This window comes from Doryrhamphus excisus, chromosome 6 (assembly GCF_030265055.1).
Source record: "Doryrhamphus excisus isolate RoL2022-K1 chromosome 6, RoL_Dexc_1.0, whole genome shotgun sequence".
NCBI classification, from domain to species: Eukaryota; Metazoa; Chordata; class Actinopteri; order Syngnathiformes; family Syngnathidae; genus Doryrhamphus; species Doryrhamphus excisus.
Window position 1 is genome coordinate 18,355,857 of NC_080471.1, and position 25,463 is coordinate 18,381,319.

General features: G+C 41.2%; 2 protein-coding genes across 4 annotated transcripts; both read right to left on the reverse strand.

Annotated features, from left to right (window-relative positions):
• Positions 1-16: 16 nt before the first annotated feature.
• Positions 17-7,763, reverse strand: gnb5a (guanine nucleotide binding protein (G protein), beta 5a). Its single transcript, XM_058075169.1, has 11 exons — positions 7,519-7,763; positions 6,867-7,003; positions 6,735-6,776; positions 4,492-4,568; positions 4,144-4,276; positions 2,903-3,046; positions 2,740-2,831; positions 2,575-2,623; positions 1,631-1,727; positions 1,356-1,522; positions 17-1,277 (listed from the first exon to the last, which is right to left on the reverse strand). Exons 1-11 carry the CDS (start codon positions 7,652-7,654, stop codon positions 1,266-1,268), a joined length of 1,086 nt encoding a protein of 361 aa, XP_057931152.1. The 5' UTR covers positions 7,655-7,763; the 3' UTR covers positions 17-1,265.
• A 175-nt stretch (positions 7,764-7,938) lies between these two features.
• Positions 7,939-24,748, reverse strand: myo5c (myosin VC). 3 transcript variants are annotated; one of them, XM_058075111.1, is made up of 40 exons: positions 24,608-24,748; positions 24,250-24,360; positions 23,987-24,158; positions 23,777-23,921; positions 21,760-21,916; positions 21,526-21,669; positions 21,379-21,460; positions 21,196-21,303; positions 21,016-21,122; positions 19,442-19,707; positions 19,278-19,359; positions 19,053-19,193; positions 18,841-18,963; positions 18,092-18,175; positions 17,813-17,944; positions 17,631-17,728; positions 17,485-17,571; positions 17,304-17,415; positions 16,761-16,972; positions 16,495-16,660; positions 16,279-16,425; positions 16,034-16,198; positions 14,507-14,600; positions 14,376-14,439; positions 14,036-14,310; positions 13,883-13,946; positions 13,724-13,804; positions 13,468-13,648; positions 13,291-13,384; positions 13,152-13,215; positions 12,902-13,070; positions 12,748-12,832; positions 12,590-12,688; positions 11,343-11,497; positions 11,079-11,168; positions 10,827-10,977; positions 10,472-10,757; positions 9,609-9,783; positions 9,446-9,526; positions 7,939-9,359 (listed from the first exon to the last, which is right to left on the reverse strand). In XM_058075111.1, exons 1-40 carry the CDS (start codon positions 24,632-24,634, stop codon positions 9,207-9,209), a joined length of 5,229 nt encoding a protein of 1,742 aa, XP_057931094.1. In that variant the 5' UTR covers positions 24,635-24,748; the 3' UTR covers positions 7,939-9,206. The 3 variants fall into 3 exon arrangements, 2 of the variants coding, with proteins under 2 accessions (XP_057931094.1, XP_057931095.1); XM_058075112.1 differs by lacking the exons at positions 16,034-16,198; positions 16,279-16,425 and having other exon boundaries at positions 16,564-16,660; XR_009130125.1 differs by lacking the exons at positions 7,939-9,359; positions 9,446-9,526; positions 9,609-9,783; positions 10,472-10,757 and having other exon boundaries at positions 10,830-10,977; positions 11,389-11,497.
• Between the last annotated feature and the right edge of the window lie 715 nt (positions 24,749-25,463).

Genomic DNA, 25,463 nt, shown 5'->3' on the forward strand with positions numbered 1-25,463 from the left:
CTAAGGAAAACCAATGTGATATTCAAACGCAGTTTATTATGTGGATATCTGATAAACAGTCAATTGTATAACTGTACACTAAACTACAATAAAATAATTACAATTAATATGAAATTACAGCCATCAGACAACCGACATGAAAAGGAGTACATTCTATTAGCATTTACATATCTATTGTGGACCACGCTCACGGGGTGTCTGTACTGAATATACACTGAGCATTCAGTGCTTTTCATATGGCAAATAAATGACATAGGAAATGAAAAAAAAACATGTACATCCTATTACTTGATCTTTTTAATGTGCTTTAATCCAGTTGGCTATTGGCAGTTGAGCATCTTTCATAAATGAAATATGTTTGTTGTGGGAGCAGGTTGTAAACATCAATTTGCTTGCTTGCACTTGAATATACGTTCATGAGCAAAATTAGTAATATCTATAATATTGTATTTCATATTACACTTTCTTCCAAAACACTATAGCCGTGTTTTCATAATATTGCTCTTAATGTGGCATATACAACACATCACTTTGTGTCACTTCTATCCTAGAATGCTATTCACTACAAGTGTTTTCCAAATACATTTTCCATTTAAAATTATTATTATTATCATTATTATTATTATAGGTCCTTCTGTGCCATTTTAATACAATCAATGAGTATTATGAACATGTCATGAGGCTTCATCATTTTGAGTGATATGTCCATCGAATCTAATCTGGTTGTGTGATTACGGCTGGGTTTCATTTTGCGCACTTCCATACTTACACTTATGTAGTATTTTGACTGTATAAGTGCATTTACACTGAGAAGTACAGCAAAATGCAGTGCACCATCCGTACCTGGATGTTGCACTCAATATGCCCCAAATGGTGTGTGTGCGGCAATAGAACCTAACCACCCTCAATCATCGCCAAAGGGGAGGACTAACTCGAGGAGTTGCAAAAAGAGAGAAGAGGAAGTGGATAAATATTGCAATCAACATTTCAAATAAGTGCGCAACAATTAATCAATTTGGGATAACACTGTGCTTTCCAAATTTGCACCCTTTGGAACTACCTTGTGTACATACAGCATACATATTGAATAATAATACTGAAGTACGGAAGTGCACTAATTGAAACACAGCCTAAGTACAAACAATGTATTTGATATGTACAGCCACAAACCAAGTATCCATTTCTGTGATTGTATGTTAGCAAACAGAAGGAATTTGTGTCTGCAGGCGTTTTCACTGACATAAAATCATCTGTGCACTTCGTCCTTAAGCCCAGATCTGAAAAACAAGAACACTACAGGTTAGAGGAGAAAATATCACCACAAACTCATGTGGCAAAAAAAATCCATGTCTTACTCGAAGGGTGTGGTCCCAAGAGCCTGTGCAGAAGGCCGTCCCATCGGGGGACACCCGCAATGTACTGACACGGTTCTCGTGTCCAAACAAAATAGACACCCGTGTTCCTTTGAGTACATCCCAAACGTTAATGGTGTAGTCATTGTAGCCACCAAAAAGGAGGCGTCCTTGGGACACATACACACACACAAGTTAAAAAGGAATTTACTTTGCTGCCAAACAACTGTTTGATTAAAAAAAGCTAAATATTATTCCATGAGATGAAGGAATCTTACCACTGAGAGAGAAATCAACACTGGATACTCCAAATATGATGCTCTCTTTGGAATAGATAGCTACTTCTCTGTCTGCTCTTAAGTCATACAGGCGGCACTGGGACAAAAGTTTCAGTGTATTAAAAGCAGTAGAAATAATGTGGAGGATCAGTCTTAGCAATAATTAAAAATACATCATATTTTACAGAGTAAAGCGTGGGGAAAAAATATGATAGACAAAAAAAATCAAATTTAAAATGTTTAATTGATTTATGAATGTATGCATATCTGAATTAATGAATTTGTTAAAAATACCAAATCAAAAAAAGTCTGCTACGTCTAAAACCTCCCACTACAGTGCACGTCTTTGCTCATTTTCATACTAACAGTGATTGAATGTTTACTGAGGAGAGGGCAGATGAGTGGCGCTGTCATGCGTGTCAGTTTTCACTTCTAAAATTTTAATTTGACGGGGACAGAGCCTTCTCCATTGCTGCCCCCCACCCTCTGGAATTCTTTGCCTCATTCCCAGTTTCAAAAAAACGACAAAAAACCCACCTCTTTAAATCTGTTTTAGTGTCTAACTTATTACACCTGACTGCTGTGCCCCGCTTTTACCCATGTTTTAGCTGTGTATAAACAAATGAATGTTGGATTTTCATGTATCTTTTACTCTGTTTACTTGCTTTTATTCAACTCTATTTTTTCTGTAAAGCGTCTTTGAGTATTTTGAAAAGGGCTATACAAATAAAATGTATTATTATTATTATTATTATCTATTTAAGGGGGGCATAGGCTGGTCCACAAAAATAGAGCCCCCATCTGTCATGTGTAATAAATACAGTAACTACTGACTAATAAGTCCCTTTCTTAAATTGAATAGTCACTTATATAGTGTCCTGTATCATTAGTTTCTATGCAATGTCCCTAAATATTGAGTATCAATTGAATATCTTAATACTTACTGTAGCATCATCTGAACCAGATGCAAATGCATCTCCACTGGGATAGTAACTGTCGAAAAACAGAAGGGGAAACCAATATTAGAACAGATGTGTCAATATTTTATATATCGGTAAAAATAAAATAGTATTTTATTGACAAGCAAGTGTAATACGTTTGTGACTTACCGCACACTGTTGATGTCGGATTCGTGAGTTTCAAAGGACTGAATGCACTGTCCTGAACGCATATCCCACACATTGGCTTTCTTATCGCAGCCCTGCAACAACACACATTTCACTTTGTAATGCTTTTAAAATAATAAACTGGTGTAGTAAGATGTGCCCTCACCCCTGACACAAAAGTGTTTCCAGTCTCAGAGGGGGCCAGGTCCAAACACAGCACGTCTGCCGCGTGTCCATGGAAACTCTGCAACAACTGCCCACTCTCCACATCCCATAATGCACATGTCCCATCCCCACTGGAAGTCAGGATCTTTAAAGGAAAATAATACCATGAGCTACAAGTGCTATAAATATAATAATTCATTCATTTTCTACGCTTTTCCTCACGAAGGTTGCAGGGGTGCTGGAGCCTATCCCAGCTGTCTTCGGGCGAGAGGCGGGGTACACCCTGGACTGGTAGCCAGCCAATCACAGGGCACATATAGACAAACAACCATTCACACTCACATTCATACCTATGGACAATTTGTGGCCAATGACCAATTAACCTAGAATGTGGCCAATGGCCAATTAACCTAGAATGTTTTTGGAATGTGGGAGGAAACCGGAGTACCCGGAGAAAACCCACACATGCACGGGGAAAACATGCAAACTCCACACTCGACCACCGTGCCGCCCAAATATAATAATATTTATAATAATTCAATATAATAATAATAATATAATATAATATACAATATAATATATAATAATATAATATAATACGGGGCGGCACGGTGGTCTAGGGGTTAGCGCACAGACCTCACAGCTAGGAGACCAGGGTTCAATCCCACCCTCGGCCATCTCTGTGTGGAGTTTGCATGTTCTCCCCGTGCATGCGTGGGTTTTCTCCGGGTACTCCGGTTTTCTCCCACATTCCAAAAACATGCTAGGTTAATTGGCGACTCCAAATTGTCCATAGGTATGAATGTGAGTGTGAATGGTTGTTTGTCTATATGTGCCCTGTGATTGGCTGGCGACCAGTCTAGGGTGTACCCCGCCTTACGCCCGAAGACAGCTGGGATAGGCTCCAGCACCCCCCGCGACCCTCGTGAGGAAAAGCGGTAGAAAATGAATGAATGAATAATATAATACGTATATAATATATAATATTATATAATATATAATATTGTTATATATTATATTATATTGACAATATAATATTATATATAATATTATATTATATATAATAATAATAATATAATAAATATAAGTGCTATAAATTAATTGTGGTGACCAAGACATAAAACCTCAAAACCAATTTCCCTGTTGCACCTAAAGTAAATTATCATTAACAACAGCACACAAATAATGTTGAATAGAGTTGTAAAACATATGATCATCATGAATGAACATGTACCATCTCACCTGCATGTCTGAATTGGTGAAGCTACAAGCAGACAAGTAGTTTGTGTGCATGGCAACAGACTTCTTCTTTGCAGCCAGGTTCTCATTCTTGTCCAGGGAGAGAGGATACACTGAGCATTTGTTGTCCAAGCCACTATTGGAGAATATAAAACAATTAAAACATGAAAGATATCAAATGAAAAATAATATACGACATAGAATTGACAGTTTTTGCCATCAGCAGCATTTTCTCTGACAAGAATCAGACAGTAAATGACAATATGATGCGTTTACTTATCATGCTTCCTGGAATTTTGTGCTAAATGTAATAAAAATATGATTATTTTTTTTTAAGTATACAGCACTCACCCACAAGCTACAGCACAGCCAGACGGGGCATAGGCGCAGGCCATCACCCAGGTGCAAGGCATTGTCACGGCGTGCTCCTGAGCGACATCAAACAAACATAAAAAGATGCTTGATCTGCTTCAGGAGTGGAAGATGAATCAGATTCATGAGCGCGTTATTCAAGAAGAACAATCAGCTTTAATATTGAACATGGCTGGATGGTAGGGCTGTATGTCTTCAAAAATTAGAAATCATATCTTTGCTTAGAGGCTAGCACGCAGGTATCACAGCAGGGAGACAAGGGTTCAATTCCACCCTCGGCCATCTCTGTTTGGAGTTTACATGTTCTCCCTAACATGCGTGGGTTTTCTCCGGGTACTCCGGTTTCCTCCCACATTCGAAAAACATTAATTGGCGACTCCAAATTGTCCATAGGTATGAATGTGAGTGTGAATGGTTGTTTGTCTATATGTGCCCTGTGATTGGCTGGCGACCAGTCCAGGGTGTACCCCGCCTCTCGCCCAAAGACAGCTGGGATAGGCTCCAGCACACCCGTGACCCTCGTGAGGAAAAAGCGGTAGAAAATGAATGAATGAATGAATAGTATAGACCCAATCACACCAAATTCCACTAAACTCAATAAGAACCTCCACCAGCATAGCATATGCAAACATCCAACCATGCACAATAAATTGCATAAAGATCTCACTGTACATGCTCCCCAGAATTCATCCTACAGTCTCCTTTTGGTAGCTCCGTTTTCGAGCAACAACACGTGAAAAAAAAATCAAGACGGCATCCATTAGAGGCTGTAATGTGTGTAGAATTCCATAAGGAAAGCGCCAAATACAGAAATTCCAACAGTGGAATGATGACTTGGAAATGTCAAAAGGATGGACAACTATTCAATGGTAGCCTTGAACAAGTTCCACTATGAACAGGATGACTGCCTTTGCCAAGACTGCAAACATTTCTGGATGTGGGCCACTGGAAATCGATCCATTCTGCTGACTGAAATTGCCGATTGGGTACCACCCACCTGCACAGTTGGGAACCAGGAAGAAGGATCTGTTGGATCAGAGAATAATCCTAAAACCCTGCACTGCCCCAAACTCTGCCTTGGCAAGATTCTTGTGTCACCCCGTTTTGTGAAGTCCCAGACCAGTTCTACTCATGCTTGACAGTGGTTGCTCTGGAGGTGGCTTGTGAGAGGTGTGGGACATCAGCAAGATGCTAAGAAATTCATCTGCCCTTCCTAGAATGGATATGTCCATCGAAAAGGAAGATGAAATCTGCTTGTATTTCATGGCCACTTCTATATGTGCCCTGTGATTGGCTGGCCACCAGTCCAGGGTGTACCCCGCCTCTCGTCCGAAGACAGCTGCGATAGACTCCAGCACCCCCTGCGAGCCTTGTGAGGATAAGTGGTAGAAAATGAATGAATATTTTATATTTTATTTATTATTAATAATAAATAATAATAATAAAACATAGCCAACTACAACACGGTAAAATCCTTATAGAGTGAAGCTGTGAGATTTGAACCATGAAGCTGACATGCACTCTAAGTCATGATTCAAGTTAAAACACATTGTTATACAGTATATATAATTATTTTTACATTGCCCTAGAAGTGCGCACACCTCACAGCTAGGAGACCAGGGTTCAATTCCACCCTCGGCCATCTCTGTGTGGAGTTTGCATGTTCTCCCTGTGCATGCGTGGGTTTTCTCCGGGTACTCCGGTTTCCTCCCACATTCCAAAAACATGCTAGGTTAATTGGCGACTGCAAATTGTCCATAGGTATGAATGTGAGTGTGAATGGTTGTTTGTCTATATGTGCCCTGTGATTGGCTGGCGACCAGTCCAGGGTGTACCCCGCCTCTCGCCTGAAGACAGATGGGATAGGCTCCAGCACCCCCCTCGTGAGGAAAAAGCGGTAGAAAATGAATGAATGAATGCCCTAGAAGTTACCAGAATGGTAACTTAGAATGGTGCAAAAGATCACGTGAGTGCAAGTATGAGTAATCGGATATGAATGTTTCACAATGTAAAAAAAATAACTTAATTATCTGTTTATTGCTAAATATACCAAGCATCATGTTATGTGTTTTACTTCTTTACTGGGTAGAGTGTTATCATCTTTCCTAAGATGACTTCCCTAAACCTCAAGTGGTTTAAAAGAGCAATTAAGGATGTTGTAATGTTGAGCACAGCAGGAAAAAGGGCTTCATGTTTTATTTAACACGCTAAACACTAGTTACCTTGTTGGTAGTGAAGGCATCCCACACGATCACTTTTCCATCCTATATGTTTACAGAAAAAAAAGACAATATTTATGAGTATTGTTGTTATTTTCAAATAATCTCCAATCTATATGTGATGGTGTTCAAAACCTGTGAGGAGCTGACAATCCTCCTTTTGTCCTTACACCAATCCATGCACAGAACTTTGTTGCCATGACCCTTCAGAGTTCTTCGGGTCTTCATGACAAACTGACCCAAGCCCTCCACCTTCTCCGCCACTTGATGCACTACACACACACACACACACACACACACACACACACACATATATTACATATCCATCCTGATTAATATCCAGTGTAACAATAAGGATTAAAACTGCAGTGGGCCTGCATCAAATGGATGAACACATGAAGTAATCTCCCCCACCCCACCACAGTCTGTCATGTCCTCACAAAGTATCTCATATATTTATATATATTAACCATCCTGTCTAGTTGTTTCAACATGTTTCAATGTAACATAGATGTCGCCATGCTGCATAGAGAATATTCGGATGCTATAAGAGTCCGTGTAATTCAGCTGGATGGAAGCTTTGAGCTAGAAAATATGGAATCAGCAAGAAAAAAAAAAACATCCCGAGAATGTTCACAAGCCGAAGTGACGTTGCACACACGGAGTGTTAAAAAAAACAGGAGGTGTTGTCGATGTAAAAAGGCAACGATAAAAACAAACAACAACATCTGCTGTGATTTACTCGTCACTAGGTGAATGGAGGCCTCTCTCCATTTTCCGTACTCACGCTCGACGTCGTGCAGCTTGGCTCTTTCCTCCTCCAGCTTCGACTTGAGCGTCTCCGACTCCGTTTTGAGATGCGCCAGAGTCTCGTTGAGCTGAACCTCCTGTGTTGCCATTTCAGGGATTGGAGGGGATCTCATATATTTGTCCTTTGTGTGGGCAGCGATGGGTAGCGAAAAGGCTTAAAATGCACACAGCTAACAGCTGATGCTGCTCCCCTGACGTCACAGGGCCAAGATGCTACTCCACTCTTCGGGAGGGGGAGAGGAGGAGAGGAGGAGAGGAGGAGAGGAGGAGAGGAGGAGAGGAGGAGAGGAGGAGAGGAGGAGAGGAGGAGAGGAGGAGAGGAGGAGAGGAGGAGGATTTGATGGATGCACGACTACGATGCAACCAGGTTGAGTTAAATTACTTTTTAATACACTGGAGTACAAAAATAGGTATACCACTTCATTAGGTACACTTGTATAATCTATAGTGAGAGCCAATACAAAGAGATGTTCATTTTTGGTTTACAATGATGTTTCAATTTTGACCCATTTTCTATTGCTTATCCTCACAAGGGTCGCGTGGGTGCTGGAGCCTATCCCAGCTGTCTTTGGGTGAGAGGCGGGGTACACCCTGGACTGGTCGCTAGCCAATCACAGGGCACATATAGACAAACAACCATTCACACTCACATTCATACCTATGGACAATTTGGAGTCGCCACATTTTGGAATGTGGGAGGAAACCGGAGTACTCGGAGAAAACCCACACACGCACGGGGAGAACATGCAAACTCCACACAGAGATGGGCGAGGGTGGAATTGAACTGGGGTCTCCTAGCTGTGAGGCCTGCGTGCTAACCATTCAATCGCCGTGCAGCCTGACCCATTTTTATGTAACTAAATACGCTTGTTAATGTTTCCGCCAATCAGCTCCTTAGTTCACCGGTCACTTAAACTGTGATTTGTGTGGTTTGTTGCACTTCCGATATTAGAAACAAATTGCTGTGCAACAATATGCATAATGTAAAATATGGCTCTGACAGTGTCAATTAAACTGGGCATAATTTGGAATATAGCTCTATTATTAGCTTTAGTGTTGTACATAAAATGGTGGCCCGGAAGGTATACAAATACTTCAGAAAAACACCAGATTTAATAAAGGAAGACGTTTGATCATTTAATGTAATTATCCAAAAAGGAATTGTATAAACTCTTGATTTGAACTTTGAACAAATTATTTAAATATTACTATGTAATGATAAATACTGCTAGCATTAAATCCCTCATCTTCGTGCCGTAAGTACGCGGCTGTAACACACGCATTATGTTTGTTGCCAGCTAATGATAGTGATTTGGCTAAGTTTAGCTACTGACATAAAATATCATTGAATTATAAGAACATGACTTTAAATTGTTGATCGCCTCTCTGAGACTGCGTTTGTGTGTGTGCACGCAATGTACGTGAGTACCAACAGCCATTAATGTCAGCCAAACTAAAATTGACAACAATTCTTATGCAGTTTAAGTCGGAATTGTGAAAAATATTGTTTTTTTGTTTTTTTTGTCCAATCTGTTCTTTTAAATCACTATTGGCAACATGTGGTAACTGCCATTGGTGGCGTTATAGTTTTTGCTTTCCAAAAATATAATTTGGAGTGTGTTGAGTCCAGTCCCTTTACCGAGAGAGGAAAAAAGTCTCCCTGTGTCAGACCATGTTTAAAAATTCCAGGTGAAGGCTGTTGGGAATCTGTAGCAGCTCCAGAGCTTGTGAAGACGGGCAGAAAGGAAAAGTAACTGGGAAGCGATAATCTGCATCCATCATCAGCTGAGCGGACCCGTCGTGATCTTGTCGAAGGGACTGCAACAAAAAAGAACATTTGACTGTTAGGACCCATTTCGTGACATCACTCCACAGCGGAGAGCTTTAAAATACATCTCGCTTACTTGAACTTTGCGGACAAACGATGACGCCACCCTCTTCTCAAAACCATCGATGGGCGTGTATGAATTCAAAATCTTGATAATCTGTATGAGTTTTTGTTTAGCACAATGTAGTAATATGGGTTTTCAGTGGGGAAAAAGCGCAGTATGAAGATGGATCAGATACCTGCACTATGTTGAGATCAGTGCATTTCTCAATGATGGCCTTGGCATCGTCATCCGTGGACTTGCTGACCTGCAGCAGCCAGGCAGCCTGAGTCAACGGCTTCAGAGTGTCTATGAATTGAGAACTTTGGAGTTCTTTCTCCTGCAGCCACTCCTCCAGGTAGCTGATGTTATATCTGCAGGAACAAAATTACTGTCATACAAAAACGTGAGCGTGTCATGAGGCAAAGTGGACATGGCTGTGGAATGCGATGCAGCATCTTAACCAATAACCATATTTACATAGGAGATGTAGCATGTCTGCAATATTTGTGAGGTGGGATTTACCATGTCCACCATGTTTGTGGAGAATGATAGCGTGTCCACCATATTTACGGAGCGTGTGTCATGCAGTATGTCAGCCATGTTTGAGGAGTGCGATACAGCATGTCCACTATGTATCAGGGCACGGACAAACAGACTAAAAAACAGTTTCTTTCCTCGAGCCATCATCTCCCTCAACAAGATGTAACCATGTAACCAAGGCAACCAATCGTGCTCTACAATGTAGACCCTTTGTTATTTATTATTTATTCTTCTAATTTCTATATTTTGTACTGTCATACTGTCTTGCACTGAAAATGGAGCTGCTAATATTTAATTCTACTATATGTAAATGACAATAAATTCTGATTCTGATGTTTGTGGAGTCACATGTACCTCATGTTTGTAGAGTGTGTGTTTACACATGTACACAGTACAATGTACAGGTATGTTACTAAACAAACGCCTGGTTATTAACTTTTTGTACAATTTCATCTTTTTTGAGAACACAGAAAAATGTTTTTTTTTTTTTTGCACAACACAAACCATATGCACACAAACCTGATCTGCATTCCTTTCCGACAGGAGCACATGTCTTTACGGAGCAGCAGGTTGTTGACGGTGGTTGCGCCAATGTGAAAGAGCAATTGCTTGACAACCTGTTTAATGAGGTTTGCCTCCATGCTGTGCTGGCTCATGATAGCGTGGAAGTGTGAGAGCCTCTGAATGATAAAAGAGACAGTGAACATCTCTGTGTCGTCACTATTGTTGCTGGAACGTTTCCTGAATCCTGTAGGCTTCATGCTGGAAATCCCCTGTAAACTCTCATGCTCCAACATAGCAGGTACTGAAAGAGAAGCACGGTTATAATGAAGTATTTTCTGAATGAATAAATATATTCACAACTGCTTCATACCAATGGCGGGTGTGAGAGCTTTTTCCATAGCCGTAATAAACTGGTGGTAGATGCAGATGGCCAAGTCGCTAACAACCTGTCGGTGGTCTGACAAATCAAAGTTCTGCAAGCAGTTTTTTACCTGACGGGGAGTACTGTGTTTACTAAACTCCTTTGGGAAAACAATGAAAACACAAGAATGTTAAAGAATACCTGCTGTAGTGAACTATATATTTATGAAAAAACATTCAAAAGTGCCATATAAGTGCCTACCTCATCTCCACTGTACTGCTTGAGACAGTTAAGCAACTGATACATGTTGGACAGCCAGAACGACAACTTCACCAAGTCGTTCTGGTGAGCCTAAAATGGGCACATGCATTTGAGTATTGTGATCTGAGATCGTTATAATAGTCAAATATTAAAAGCTTGTATTGCTGCACAAACTCTATGGCTGTGTAGCATGCAAGTTAACTTCTAAAAAACATCAGAGATCGCCCCTCCATACATTTTAATGGTCTGTTATTATACACTCACCGTGGTAAACTTTTTAACAGTGCTTATAGTGGCATTCATAAGAGACCTGAGTTTTTCTTCATCGTTCAGGTAGTCAGCATGGCGGACACACATGAAGAGGATGTAGGCTGGCAGAACAGGGATCATGTTGACTGCCACGCCTTTGGGCTTGAGGTCTGCAAAAGAAAATATATCATGATGCATTTACTTTTGAGTAGAAAATGAAAGGAAAAATACAATAAGATTATGTATTAGCGTCCACCAACCAGACTTTTCTAGAAAATTTTGCAGGGATTTTTATTCATTCAATTTTCTACCACTTATCCTCACGAGGGTCGTGGGGGTGCTGGAGCCTACCCCAGCTGTCTTCGGGCGAGAGGCGGGCTACACCCTGGACTGGTTGCCAGCCAATCACAGGGCACATATAGACAAACAACCATTCACACTCACATTCATACCTATGGACAATTTGGAGTCGCCAATTAACCTAGCATGTTTTTGGAATGTGGGAGGAAACCGGAGTACCCGCAGAAAACCCACGCACCCACGGAGAGAACATGAAAACTCCACACAGAGATGCCCGAGGGTGGAATTGAACTCAGGTCTCCTAGCTGTGAGGGTTGCGCGCGAACCACTCGTCCCTGTGCAGCCCAGGGATTTTTTTTATTATACTTAAATGTCTTAACTATGGCTGCACGGCGGACGAGTGGTTAGCACACAGTCCTCACAACTAGGAGACCCGAGTTCAATTCCATCCTGGGATAGGCTCCAGCACCCCCTGCAACCCTTGTGAGGATAAGCAGTAGAAAATGAATTAATGAATTAATGAATTTCTGTTATATAAGATAATTGTGGAGTGGTTTGCGCACAGACCTCACAGCTGGGAGACCAGGGTTCAATTCCACCCTCGGCCATCTCTGTGTGGAGTTTGCATGTTCTCCCCGTGCATGCGTGGGTTTTCTCCGGGTACTCCGGTTTCCTCCCACATTCCAAAAACATGCTAGGTTAATTGGCGACTCCAAATTGTCCATAGGTATGAATGTGAGTGTGAATGGTTGTTTGTCTATATGTGCCCTGTGATTGGCTGGCCTCCAGCACCCCCCCCCCCCCCCCCCCCCCCCCACGACCCTTGTGAGGAAAAGCGGTAGAAAATGAATGAATGAATGAAGAAAACTGTTATTCTGGTAAGACTGAAAGAAATGTAAGCAAACCTCTCGGACCACTGCGTAGAAACCAGTCATTTGATGGATTAAAAGAATATTAAATACCTAAAATGAGGTTTTGAATGAGTCTGGATTGATCCTCTTTCTTGTACTCCAACATTCCAAGATAATCTTTGGGACTAGCTGATGAAGATGTTTTCTTGGCTGTGTAGCACAAAAAATACCATTAATTTCTCATTAAACTAGTAAAAGCCACAAGTTACCTTTTTGTGCGGTTTCAAGGCTTATCATTTGATTCTCTAATTTTTTAATCCATCGGTCCTTCTGGTCAAGCTGTTCCTCAAAGTCCTAAAACAAAAATAGAGTTTGTACCACATTAGCAGCTATTGTGAGATTCTCACACATTTTCACACTCACTATATTCGCTGAAGATAACTGGGTGACTTCTAATCTCAGTCGGTTCTTGGCGTCTCTCTCCATCTGCAGCTGTCTACTTAGGTGATCATTGTCCTCTTGGAGGTCTTTTATTTTGCCTTGAAGTTCCTTCTTGTCCTCTTCTAGCACCTCAGCTTGCTCTTCAACGTGCCTGGTGAGAATTTTAAAAATCCAGTCAAAGCGAGAAAACTCTAGAAACATAGATTATCCGACATCAATCTGAATATTTCACCTGCGCTTTGAACACTCTTCTTCGATCTTCTTTTGGTGGACGTTTTTGATCTCCTCTTCTCGTTCTGGAATTGCGCCCCAAAATGCATACAAACTGTATTGTAACCACCTATCACCCATTTACAGTATTTTCAACTCACCAGCAAGCTCTTTCTTCTGCTCTTCTATGAGAACCTCGCTCTCTTTCTTTTGTCTTTGCAGCTCTGAAATCTGCACTTTTAGCTCAGGTATAACCTGACAACAAAGAGGTTTCATCAACAAATGATTGTGGCCTCTTCAATGCTGAAAACTCGTTAAAAAAAAACACTCCAACCTACCGAGTTCTCACTGCTGAGCCTGAACACCTCTTGGCGAATATTCTCAGTGAGGTTGTTTTTCTCCGTGAACAGATTTTGCAACCTGCTGTTTTCGTTTTGAAGGTAGCCCAATTTCATTGTCAAGCGCTCCACTTGGGTCTCATGGACTGCTTTCTGTTCCTTACGGTGGCTCTCCAATGTTCTATCAAAATGGATGTCAAACAGGTCCAATACTGGGCACGTGCATGGATGACTGTGTAAAAAGGAAAAACCTAACCTGATAGCTTTCTCTAGACTATCAAAGGCTGCCAGCAGGTCTTCAGCTTCATACGTCTTCTCAGATTTAAATGCGGTTAGCCTTCAGAAACACAATAAATACACACGCAAATGACAACACTGAAAATAGAGCAGTAGAAACCTAAGAGATCGATTTTACCCCACAAGAACCTCTTGTTCAACAACACTGCCAGAAAGTAGTCTTGATATCTCATTAAGATTGGCTGCAGAGACAATCACAACCATTGTTTACGTTAACATCCGTGTATGTTTATATTCTAATATCATCAATAATATCAATAATCTTCCATACCTCTTGCTTCTTCAGATTGTTGCTTCATCTTTCGGTCCATGGTATTCTTTTGATTGTGCAAGTTGCTGAGGTCCTTGCGGAGCTCCGGGATGACCTTAACATGCTTGGTGAGCTGGGCCACCTGATCCTGCAGGTCAGTGTTCACCTGGCCGTCTTCATCCAACTTCATCTGCAGACTGACTCTCTCGTCCTTCAGCTTTCTGATCTCCTCTTTCAGGCTTCCTAGCTCTTTCTCGTGATCCTGTCTCTGAATTTCTAGGTTGTTCTCAGCAATCCTGTAGATGCAGAATGACATCAGCAATATGGAAAACAGCTGCATTGTCACTTGTGTTCTTCTTACTTGCGAAGCCTTGTTTGTGTTTCTCTCTCCTCTCGTAGAGTTGTCTTCACTTTATCAAACTTCTCTGTTAGAGGTGAAAATGTTTGGTAAAGATATGTGACAAACAGACAGCAGATAGACACTGCTAGTACCTCTTTGTTCTTTGGAGGAAGCTTCAAAGTTTTTCTCAATGTTCTGCCTCTCAATGATTAACCCATCGATTTTACCTTGAAGTGAAGTCATTTTCTAGAGTAGGAACAGAAGATCAAAGTTCTTAAAGGGAAAAGTGAATATTTCAGCAAAGTAATTGTAAATTACAGCCATCTTAAAAAGGAGATTGGTTGAGAACTGTGACCTTGTGACCTCTACCTGCAAAATAGGTTAGGTGGGCATTATGCTTGCCTATGCAATGCAAGCACCAGTTCTTGAGGAATGGGGTGTTTCATGACAGTTTTGGAGTTGAAGTTCATGAGTCAAGATGAGCCCCACTTATGGAACCAGGTTTTGGTAGAAAAACAAAAGTCTGGGACTATGTGAGAGCAAAAGTGGCCATGAAATACAAGCAGATTTCATCTTCCTTTTCGATGGACATATCCATTCTAGGAGGGGCAGATTAATTTCTTAGCATCTTGCTGATGTCCCACACCTCTCACAAGCCACCTCCAGAGCAACCACTGTCAAGCATGAGTAGAACTGGTCTGGGACTTCACAAAACGGGGTGACTCTAGAATCTTGCCAAGGCAGAGTTTGGGGCAGTGCAGGGTTTTAGGATTATTCTCTGATCCAACAGATCCTTCTTCCTGGTTCCCAACTGTGCAGGTGGGTGGTACCCAATCGGCAATTTCAGTCAGCAGAATGGATCGATTTCCAGTGGCCCACATCCAGAAATGTTTGCAGTCTTGGCAAATTCAGTCATCTTGTTCATAGTGGAACTTGTTCAAGGCTACCATTGAATAGTTGTCCATCCTTTTGACATTTCCAAGTCATCATTCCACTGTTGGAATTTCTGTATTTGGCGCTTTCCTTATGGAATTCTACACACATTACAGCCTCTAATGGATGCTGTCTTGATTTTTTTTTCACGTGTTGTTGCTCGAAAACGGAGCTACCAAAAGGAGACTGTAGGATGAATTCTGAGGAGCATGTAGAGTGAGATCTTTATGCAATTTATTGTGCATGGTTGGATGTTTGAATATGCTATGCTGGTGGAGGTTCTTATTGAGTTTAGTGGAATTTGGTGTGATTGGGTCTTTACTATTCATTCATTCATTCCTTCATTCGTTTTCTACCACTTTTTCCTCACGAGGGTCGCGGGGGTGCTGGAGCCTATCCCAGCTGTCTTTGGGCGAGAGGCGGGGTACACCCTGGACTGGTCGCCATCCAATCACAGGGAACATATAGACAAACAACCATTCACACTCACATTCATACCTATGGACAATTTGGAGTCGCCAATTAACCTAGCATGTTTTTGGAATGTGGGGGGAAACCGGAGTACCCGGAGAAAACCCACGCATGCACGGGGAGAACATGCAAACTCCACACAGAGATGGCCGAGGGTGGAATTGAACCCTGGTCTCCTAGCTGGGTCTACACTATATGATGCAATTTATGAGACACTTCTTTCTCTTTGACAGAAATCCTATGTAGTCCGATGACTACAACAAAAACAGACTGACCAGAGAAGCATCTTCTTTCACTTTCTTCTCTCTTGCTTCCAAAGATGCCTTCTGGTTGGTTGATTTTTCCAGCTGTGTCTCCAGTGCTTGAAGCCTTTCCATGGCTTGAGAGTGGGAGCTTGCCAAGCTCGTCAGTCTTTCCACCAACCCGCGGTTTTCTTTACTCTGGGATTAAGGATCAGGGATTAGTGTACATCTTCTCCAAGCTCCAAGGACTGATGTGGGGACCCCGAGAGGACATTTACCTGCTCCTCATTCTTCTTTCGGAGCTGCTGCACCCTGTAGGAGAGTTGAACCTGATGCACCAGGCGACGCATGGCATTAAAGCGCCGACGAGCCAGCCAAGCTCTGGCATACTTCTGCAGCACCAAGGCCTTGTGTTCTTCCACCATCTGAGCGATGATGCCATGTAAGCCCTACGTTTTCGCTTCACAAAATCTGACGACGCTGCAGTTACAGACCTTAGCATAGGATTTACGGGCCAGCCAACCTCGTGTGAAAGCTTGGATGGTGATGGTGGCCAAGCGTACCGTTTCATAGACTTTCCTTATACGGAAGCCTCTCCAGTACCTCTGGATCAAGACCGCTGCCCAGCCCTGCTTCAGGTTTGCTGCACTCACCGCTTTACTACAGTTTAACAAACCACAAAAATGGAGAGGTATGGGTTTATAGATGATAGACAGTCCAGAATGAAGACAAACTCAAGGGCACAATGCAAGTCACTAACCGTATCATCTTCTTGCCACGGATGTATTGTTGTATTGTGATGGCTGCATGCCTCAAGCGAAGGTACTTCCTTCTCTGGATCCACCCACGCACGTGTTTCTGGATGGTAATGCATGCCCCTCGGAGTCTGTCCAGACGCAGCTTCTCCAAAAATGCTACCTGACCAGCTCGGAGGAAGATCTTTGTGCGACCAAATTTGTACTGGTTCGGGTCCTGGAGAAAAAAAGGTTCTGGATTAGATTTTACTGAGGGTCAACAAACACAAATATTGATACACAAATATTGAACTTTGTAAATAATACAAAGTATTATTATTATTTTTTATTATTATTATTTACAAATACTGAACTTTGTAAATAATACAAAGTTCAATATTTGTGTGCTGGTGTTGTCAGAAATGTTAAAAGGTTAGGAAATTGCTGCTGGGGCCAAATCCAATGTGATGTTTTCAATGGACCGTGCTTCTACTCACTATGTCTATTATACAGTAAAATCTATGTCAAAGATGCATTTATAGCAAGAGGTAAACAATACTGAAGGACACCTGAATCAACCTCTGCAGCACAAATTTGCACGTTTGCATCTTATCGTTGAACCCAGCCTCCTGATTGGTCATTAGGACACTGTAACGGCTGTAAAACTCAAAGTAGGTCCACCTGCAAACACAAAGAATGTCAATATTCTATAAAAAAATGGGACACATATGTCTAGTAAGTACAAATCACCTGGATGGGTAACTTTGAGCACTGATGCGAATAGTTTCAAGGACTCCACAGGCCCGCAGTTGCTGCACGACTCTCCCGGAGTCATATCTTAAAAGAAAAACAGCAAAGTTAAAAGCTATTACTGCTAAATTGATATAAGTACTCACTCAAAGGGCAGCTTTTCATCGTTTGGCTTGATGCAGCGCACGTAGTGAGGGGTTGTAGCATTGAGTGTCGCCATCAGTAAGGAGAGAGAGCTGCAAAACTACATTTGCAATATGTCGGTCAGCATGGACAACAAACAGCCCACTAACTGATTAACACATGACGAGAGAGTAAACATGGCCACCTTATCGCCGACTGAGGTCCTCAGCTGTTTATTGGCTGGTTTCACCCCAGGCCTGGCCGACTTCACTTTGATTCCTTTAATGCTGGGAATGTTTTGCTCCTCCTCTTGGAAGAATTTGGCCAGGAAGGGAAACTGATAACAATTGCAAAATGTTAAGTTGAAGAAAAACAAGGCAACATTCAACATTTGTTTCTAAGAAACATGCAAACTCATATTTATTTGGATTATAACAAAACAAATTAAAGTGTTAAGAACAAAAATAATGTTTTTTTTTTTTACCTGACTGCCTTTCATAACTTCAACCAATTCTTCATAAAGAGCATCTCTGTTCTTCTCAAGGAAACCATTGCAATGATACTCCACCTGTTTAACAGCAAGATGGAGAATAGCATTACAAATGAGAGGTACACTATATACTTTGCTTAAGAGAGATAGATAGAGAGATAGAGAGATAGAGAGATAGAGAGATAGATAGAGAGATAGAGAGATGGAGAGATGGAGAGATGGAGAGATGGAGAGATGGAGAGATGGAGAGATGGAGAGATGGAGAGATGGAGAGATGGAGAGATGGAGAGATGGATAGATGGATAGATGGATAGATGGATAGATGGATAGATGGATAGATGGATAGATGGATAGATGGATAGATGGATAGATGGATAGATGGATAGATGGATAGATGGATAGATGGATAGATAGATAGATAGATAGATAGATAGATAGATAGATAGATAGATAGATAGATAGATAGATAGATAATAATGTGGAGAATAAATAGATGACATCAAATATGAACAATGTACAGCGTAAACAGTCGTTGGTACAAATAATTTAAATAATTTAGAATAAATAATAATAATTTAAAGTTGGTACTAGTACTACAAGTTACTAGTACTACAAGCAAGCAGGAGTTGGATTTGTTCAGAAGACAATTAAAACACAAAGCAAGGACCCTGGCCTCAACCGCATCAAACACTTTTGGGATGAAGTAGAACAGAGATATGTACATATAAAGAATATGTTCAGACCTTGTCTGCAAAGTGTTGTATCACAAAAGTGTCATTCGTCAACTTTGGCCTCTCAAACAAGGGACTGCTATCAAGGTAGTTGTACAATTTCTGCAGCCAGCTCTGATCCGTGCCTTGAGGAAACTGTAAAACAAAAAGCACGGTTATGAGGAATATTGATTTCGGAGGAAAGTAAAATATGAACTGCAATCACAGAAAGGATGTCCAAGTACCAAACATTCTTCATCCAGCAAGTCAAGGATTCCCATTTTAGCTTCAATCAGGTCAATGACTGGCTGATTGTCATAGAAGTCTATTAATGTCCATGGGATGTCTTCTTTCATGTACTCCTCCTGCTCCAGTTTGAACACATGCTGGAAAAAATAAGAACAAAAATGGATAACTGCCTGCTCAAAATGACTATGCAGGGTTTGGTTGTGGACAATGGCGATACATACTAAATTAAACTGCTGCTGTAGCTTCTCATTGGCATAGTTGATGCAAAACTGCTCAAAGCTGTTGATGTCAAACGTCTCAAAGCTGCCAAAAAATCAAAGCTGGCATGAAGAAGACATTCAAAATCTAAAAAAATAATCAAGAATACAGTGGTATATTTTATTACCCATAAATGTCCAGAACTCCAATGAAAGCATGCTGCTTCCCAGGCACCTGCAGCGCTTTGTTTATCCTGTTAATGATGCAGTCAAACAAATGAGCATAGGTTCGCTTGGCGAGGGCGTCTCTGGAGTTCACTGCCCGGTCTCTGTGCAACGGCTTCACCACCGTCTCGGCCACAAGAACGAGCCTCCGGTTACACAACCAACGCACCAACCCCTCTGCATCCACACCCAACAGGTCGCAGGCAATGTGGAGATGTGTGTCGCTGGGCTGAAAGTGATTCAAATCCATTTTTGCATTAAACATTGTAAAATGACTGAATGGTCACAACATTAGGTACATGTGGGCAATCTTATGAATTGCTTCATGATAAATGTGGAGAGAGGTGTAACCTGAATAAGATGGTGTTTTTTTCCCCCTAGAAAAATGTCTGTAAAACGGCTGCACGGCAGAAGAGTGGTTAGCGTGCAGGCCACACAACTAGGAGTCCCGAGTTTGATCCCCCCCTCGGCCATCTCTGTGTGCAGTTTGCATGGGGACTCCGGTTTCCTCCCACATTCCAAAAACATGCTAGGTTAATTGGCGACTCCAAATTGTCCATAGGTATGAATGTGAGTGTGAATGGTTGTTTGTCTATATGTGCCCTGTGATTGGCTGGCGACCAGTCCAGGGTGTACCCCGCCTCTCGCCCGAAGACAGCTGGGGTAGGCTCCAGCATCCCCTGAGAGCCTCATGAGGAAAAGCGGTAGAAAATGAATGAATGTCTGTAAAACCAACTTGGTACCAAATTACTTCTCCACATCTGACAACATTTATTCACGTCACTCACACACAAAAAGTGTCTTAAAGGTTGGGCGTGTGAGGAAAAAACAGAGCACCAGTTATGATGCTGATTTTGAGATAATGGTAATCAATGAAGCAGACTCGTCAAACAATGCTTGAGCAGCTAAGAAATAGGATCTACATTTTTATTTTAATCCATCAGTTGTTATTTCACAGACATTGAAAACATTATTTAAAAAAGATTAATTTTGTTCTTGGGTGGCACGGCGGTCGAGTGGTTAGCGCGCAGACCTCACAGCTAGGAGACCAGGGTTCAATTCCACCCTCGGCCATCTCTGTGTGGAGTTTGCATGTTCTCCTCGTGCATGCGTGGGTTTTCTCCGGGTACTCCGGTTTCCTCCCACATTCCAAAAACATGCTAGGTTAATTGGCGACTCCAAATTGTCCATAGGTATGAATGTGAGTGTGAATGGTCTATATGTGCCCTGTGATTGGCTGGCGACCAGTCCAGGGTGTACCCCGCCTTTCGCCCGAAGACAGCTGGGATACGCTCCAGCACCCCCACGACCCTCGTGAGGAAAAGCGGCAGAAAATGAATGAATGAATTTTGTCCTTTTTTGCCTTAAAAATATTTTCAATTATGTGTTGTGAATTATGTGTGGCACCGGCTATGAAATCTGAGCATTATTTTCCCAGTAAAGGCAGAATCTTTACTACGTCTCTTGTATTAGACTTCATTAAATTGTGCAAATGTACTTAATGTGTAGAAATAAAGCTTAGTAAGCGAACACTCACAGAAATGGATGACCTGTCATCACCAGAGTTCTTAATTTCCACATTTCCCATATGGAGAATGGCTGCCAGCACTTTGAACACATCCGATTGAAAGTCCTCATTCAGTCCTAAACAAAAAAAGGACATATTAATACAGTATAATAAATATCATAATGCTGTAAAAGTACACATTAATGTCACCAAGCAAGGAGAAGGTCCGTTGAGTCTCTTCCATGCTTTTCCTGTCATCTACACCTTCAATGGAGATATTGCCACCAATGCCTGTGTAGTGAAATTCCTCGGCACTCACTGCAGGAGAAAAGGATAACAACATCTTCAAAGTAAAGGTATGACGTAAAAGTGACGTTAAACCTTCACACTTACTCAGTTGGAGGGCCTTGAACTGTGGCAGGTGTGCACAGGCACACAGTTGGTAAAATATATGATAGTTCCGCTCATTGTAAGCCTGAAAGCAGCAACATTACTGGTGTGACATCATAGCAGAATTAACACAACATATTGTGGTCATACCTGGAAAACCACTCTGGACTTCTCCAACAGGTACGTCCTCATATTTGCCCCAATGATCCGGTACCTGTTGTCAAAACTTATCTCTGTGAACTTCCCAAAGCGGCTACTGTTGTCGTTCCTGGTCGTCTTTGCATTCCCAATGGCCTGAAGACATTTGGGCAACACTTGGGGATTTTTGAAAACAGTCTTAATCGTGGTGCTGTGAACATGACAGAAGCATTTCTAACATCTCACCTCTGTTATGGGATTGGATGCCAAGACTTTGTCTTCAACTTGGGTCTTACTGCCAGATTTGCTTACAACAGCAAAGTATCTCATTGCGTATCGAGCGGACACCGTTTTACCTGCTCCAGATTCTCCACTGATGATGATAGATTGGTTCCTGTGGTTTCTAGTCAAGACATATGACAACTGTCATTCATTCAGGATTGCAGGGGGTGCTGGAGCCTATCCCAGCTGTCTTCGGGCTAGAGGCGGGGTACACCCTGGACTGGTCGCCAGCCAATCACAGGGCACATATAGACAAATGACCATTCACACTCACATTCATACCAATGGACAATTTGGAGTCGCTAATTAACCTAGCATGTTTTTGGAATGTGGGAGGAAACCGGAGTACCCGGAGAAAACCCACGCATGCACAGGCAGAACATGCAAACTCCACACAGAGATGGCCGAGGGTGGGATTGAACTTGGATCAAAGTTGTCGGCAAAGTTGTCCAATTATGTATTTCATCAATCAAAACAGTCTGGATTCTAAAACCAAACCAAACTCCTCGACAGGCCTTAGACCTTGTTCCACTCTGGAGCTGCCGGAGGGGAGAGTTGGCGAGCTGGTGTTGTTTTATTAACTAATGCGGTACTACTAAATACGTATTTATGTACGTTTTTTTCAACTCAAAACGCTCAATCTCAAAGATGTATTTGGTGCAGTTTTAAGCCATAAAAACGGCCAGAAGGTGGCAGAAGTACATTTTATATGAGCTCAGCATGCACATTTCCTATATAAAAATATTAAGTGAAAAGGTATGTAGCCATGCAGTTTGCAGGCGGTTACACATTGAAGGGAATTTTCATGCATGCACACACACAGTTCAGTTCAATTGTAACTAGTAAAGTACACAAAAGACCTGAAGCTAGTATTATTTGCCGATATACTGCAACATTTTGTTCTAGAGAAAGCACACAAGACCGAATTTAAAAAATGACAGATGACATGACTACACTAAAAAGATGGCTTGATTCAAAAGTGACTGAACCTCAGGAAAACTAAAACAATGTTATTTGGTAATAGCAGTAGGAACATTTATGCGCAAATATAAATAGACAGTGTAGACATTGATACGGTGAATGAAAATAAATTTCTAGGAGTCACAACAGATGACAAAAATATGCATAAAGCAAACAATAACCTGCTACCCAAAAACAATGAAATTCTCATTGAGAAAAATATGAAATTAAAAATTAAAACATTAAAAAAAATTAATGTAAAACACTTAATACACACAAACAAGACTAAAAACTTTGAGCACATGAGTATGTGCAATGAAATTATGGAACAGACTCAGTATAAATCTAAAAAAATGTTCTACAATTAGCGATTTCAAGAAACATTAACAGCAGTTAATTGGACAAAGTACAAGGAAGGAGAATCATGAACCACAGGGAAATACCCGTAAAATGCTTATGATTACTGCACTTCCTCTTTAATCTTCATTTTCTAGGACTATCTAAGGTATCACATTGTGTGTACTATTATGAAGGTTAAATATCTTATTCACAAATTGTAAGTCTATCATTTTCTTATGTCATTTCAGAATTGGTAAAGGGTACCTGTTGAATACAGTTTCCATCCTATTCCTTTTTGGACATATGGTAATGGTAATGGTAATGGTTTTATTTCATTTGAACATGCATCAGATTACAATTGAGTGCATCACATAATCAGTTCACAGTTCCACATGTCCAAAAGGAGTAGGAAGAAGCAAAGCTTATTAAATCCTACCCCTCCATCTGGTACTTTTACAATCAGTAACTGTTACATTTGTTCACTTCCTGCTTTCCATAACAGTTTAGGGTTTTTTTGTTGTTGTTGGTTTTTTTTTAATAATGCACCTCGTACCGAAGTACGAGGTGATATGGAATTGTGACGTGTCATATGTGATGTATTCCAATTTAACATATATGCATGTTCAAGCTAGGTTCACTCACTGAATTCACAGGTGACGCACGTTAACCTCTTTTTATTTACCTGGCCATCTGTTTATAAGCTTCCTCTGCCACTGCAAATATATGAGGGTCCATGTCGCCCATGTTCTGGCCTGAGTATGCATGAATGATTGCATCTCCGTAGATAGGAAGCTGCTTATAAGGATTCAAAGCCACCAGGATAATACCTAAGAAGAGGAGACAACATGTGAAAAACTGAATAACAAATCTCAGTGCTTTTCTCAGAACCTACCACAGTAGGTGTAGATGATCCTGGACTCCAAGAAACGCACTTTGAGGTTGTGCAGGACTGCAGGTTCATGGAGGTAGCTGAGAGCAGTGAGGTCATTCTCCCCCACCAAGATATCCGGGTTGCGAAGAGGAGGGAGTTGCGGTGGCGATGAGTCCACAGTGTACTTGAACTCCTTCAAGTAAGAGATGGAGGTCATGTGATGTGTTAGGACACCTTTTATCCATTAAAGCCGTTGTGTGTGAAAGTTTACTAGTTTTACTTACGGTGCCATCTTCAAGAAGTAGTTGAAGAATATCATCACCATAGTGGTAATCTCGAAGAATTTCTGCTGATTTCCAGACGTGTACTTCATCTGGAATCCACACTCTGTTGTACTGGAGCAGATTACAAAGAGGAAAACATTTAGGTACTGTGAAAAGATGACATTATCATGCTTTAAACATGCACTTTCCTATACCATATCTAGCTCACTCAAAGACAAACACATATTGAGGGAAAATAAAAACTTTACAAAGCCTTCTGCCTCCAAGCAAATGAAAAGCATGATACAATATTCCCATATGTCTCTTTTAACACGAGCAACTATCTATATTGTGTTTTAAACCCCCAGTGTACACTTACCCGTGTGTATAGCTGAATTAACGCCATGTTTTGGCATTATTACTGCAATTCCTAGTTACAATATTTGTTTATTCCTTTCCCTTCGAAAAGACCGACACATTTCCTCACAGTTGTGGGTTCACAACTACTGTGAAACCATCATTTAAGCTAGGAAGGATAAAACCTTTTTTCCGGTGTGGTTTTTCAAAATAGTTAAATGACCGCTTAAACATTGCGTTTTTTAAGAAGCTTTTATGAATGTGGGTATTTTACTTTGTTAAAAAACATTCAGATAACCTATAAATGTGACATAGTTGTGTTTTTGGGTTGTTTGGTAAGGCGCCAGCACGCACGTGTGCTTTTATTTTGAAAGTAACTCGCCGTACAATACCGGCGTGTGTCCCCTTCTGTTTGTTAGAATCACTTACCAGGCGGGAGTCGCTCACCTGTTGCGACTGTAACAGGAGACTCCGCCCACTTGTCTTGTGACGGCGACTTGTCAAGGGAGGGTGAGTTCCTTTGTTCAAGGATACCAAAGCCTAAGAATCCGGATACAAATACCATAAAATCTCATTAGGGGGTTTAAGTTGAAAGGAAACTTTTTTTAAAGGATGCCACTACAAAATAGTGCAGTAATTGTGTGGGGTGTATGAGAAAGATTTTCCATTTTATCAAAGGGGCAGGATGAGTTTTGGAGTGTACGAACCTGTCTGATGACTCCATTTGTCATGCTATTTCCTGGAGGATTCTCACTTAAAATCAAAACACTACCTGTAAAATCCATGAGAAAAACATCAGCATGACAGGCCATTTTACTGAAAATTCAGCATTTATACAACAGCTGGTTATGCACTTGAAATATTTCACTTTTCTTCCC

Coding starts and splice junctions, on each gene's coding strand:
- gnb5a (XM_058075169.1), bottom strand. CDS start 7,654: ATGAGATCCCCTCCAATCCCTGAAATGGCAACACAGGAGGTTCAGCTC. Junction 4,277..4,491: donor GGCTGTGCTGTAGCTTGTGG/GTGAGTGCTGTA, acceptor ATTCTCCAATAG/TGGCTTGGACAACAAATGCT. Junction 3,047..4,143: donor TCACCAATTCAGACATGCAG/GTGAGATGGTAC, acceptor TTTCCTTTAAAG/ATCCTGACTTCCAGTGGGGA.
- myo5c (XM_058075111.1), bottom strand. CDS start 24,634: ATGGCGTTAATTCAGCTATACACACGG. Junction 21,917..23,776: donor GCTTATAAACAGATGGCCAG/GTAAATAAAAAG, acceptor TGTCTTGACTAG/AAACCACAGGAACCAATCTA. Junction 17,572..17,630: donor GATGAAAAGCTGCCCTTTGA/GTGAGTACTTAT, acceptor TTTTCTTTTAAG/ATATGACTCCGGGAGAGTCG.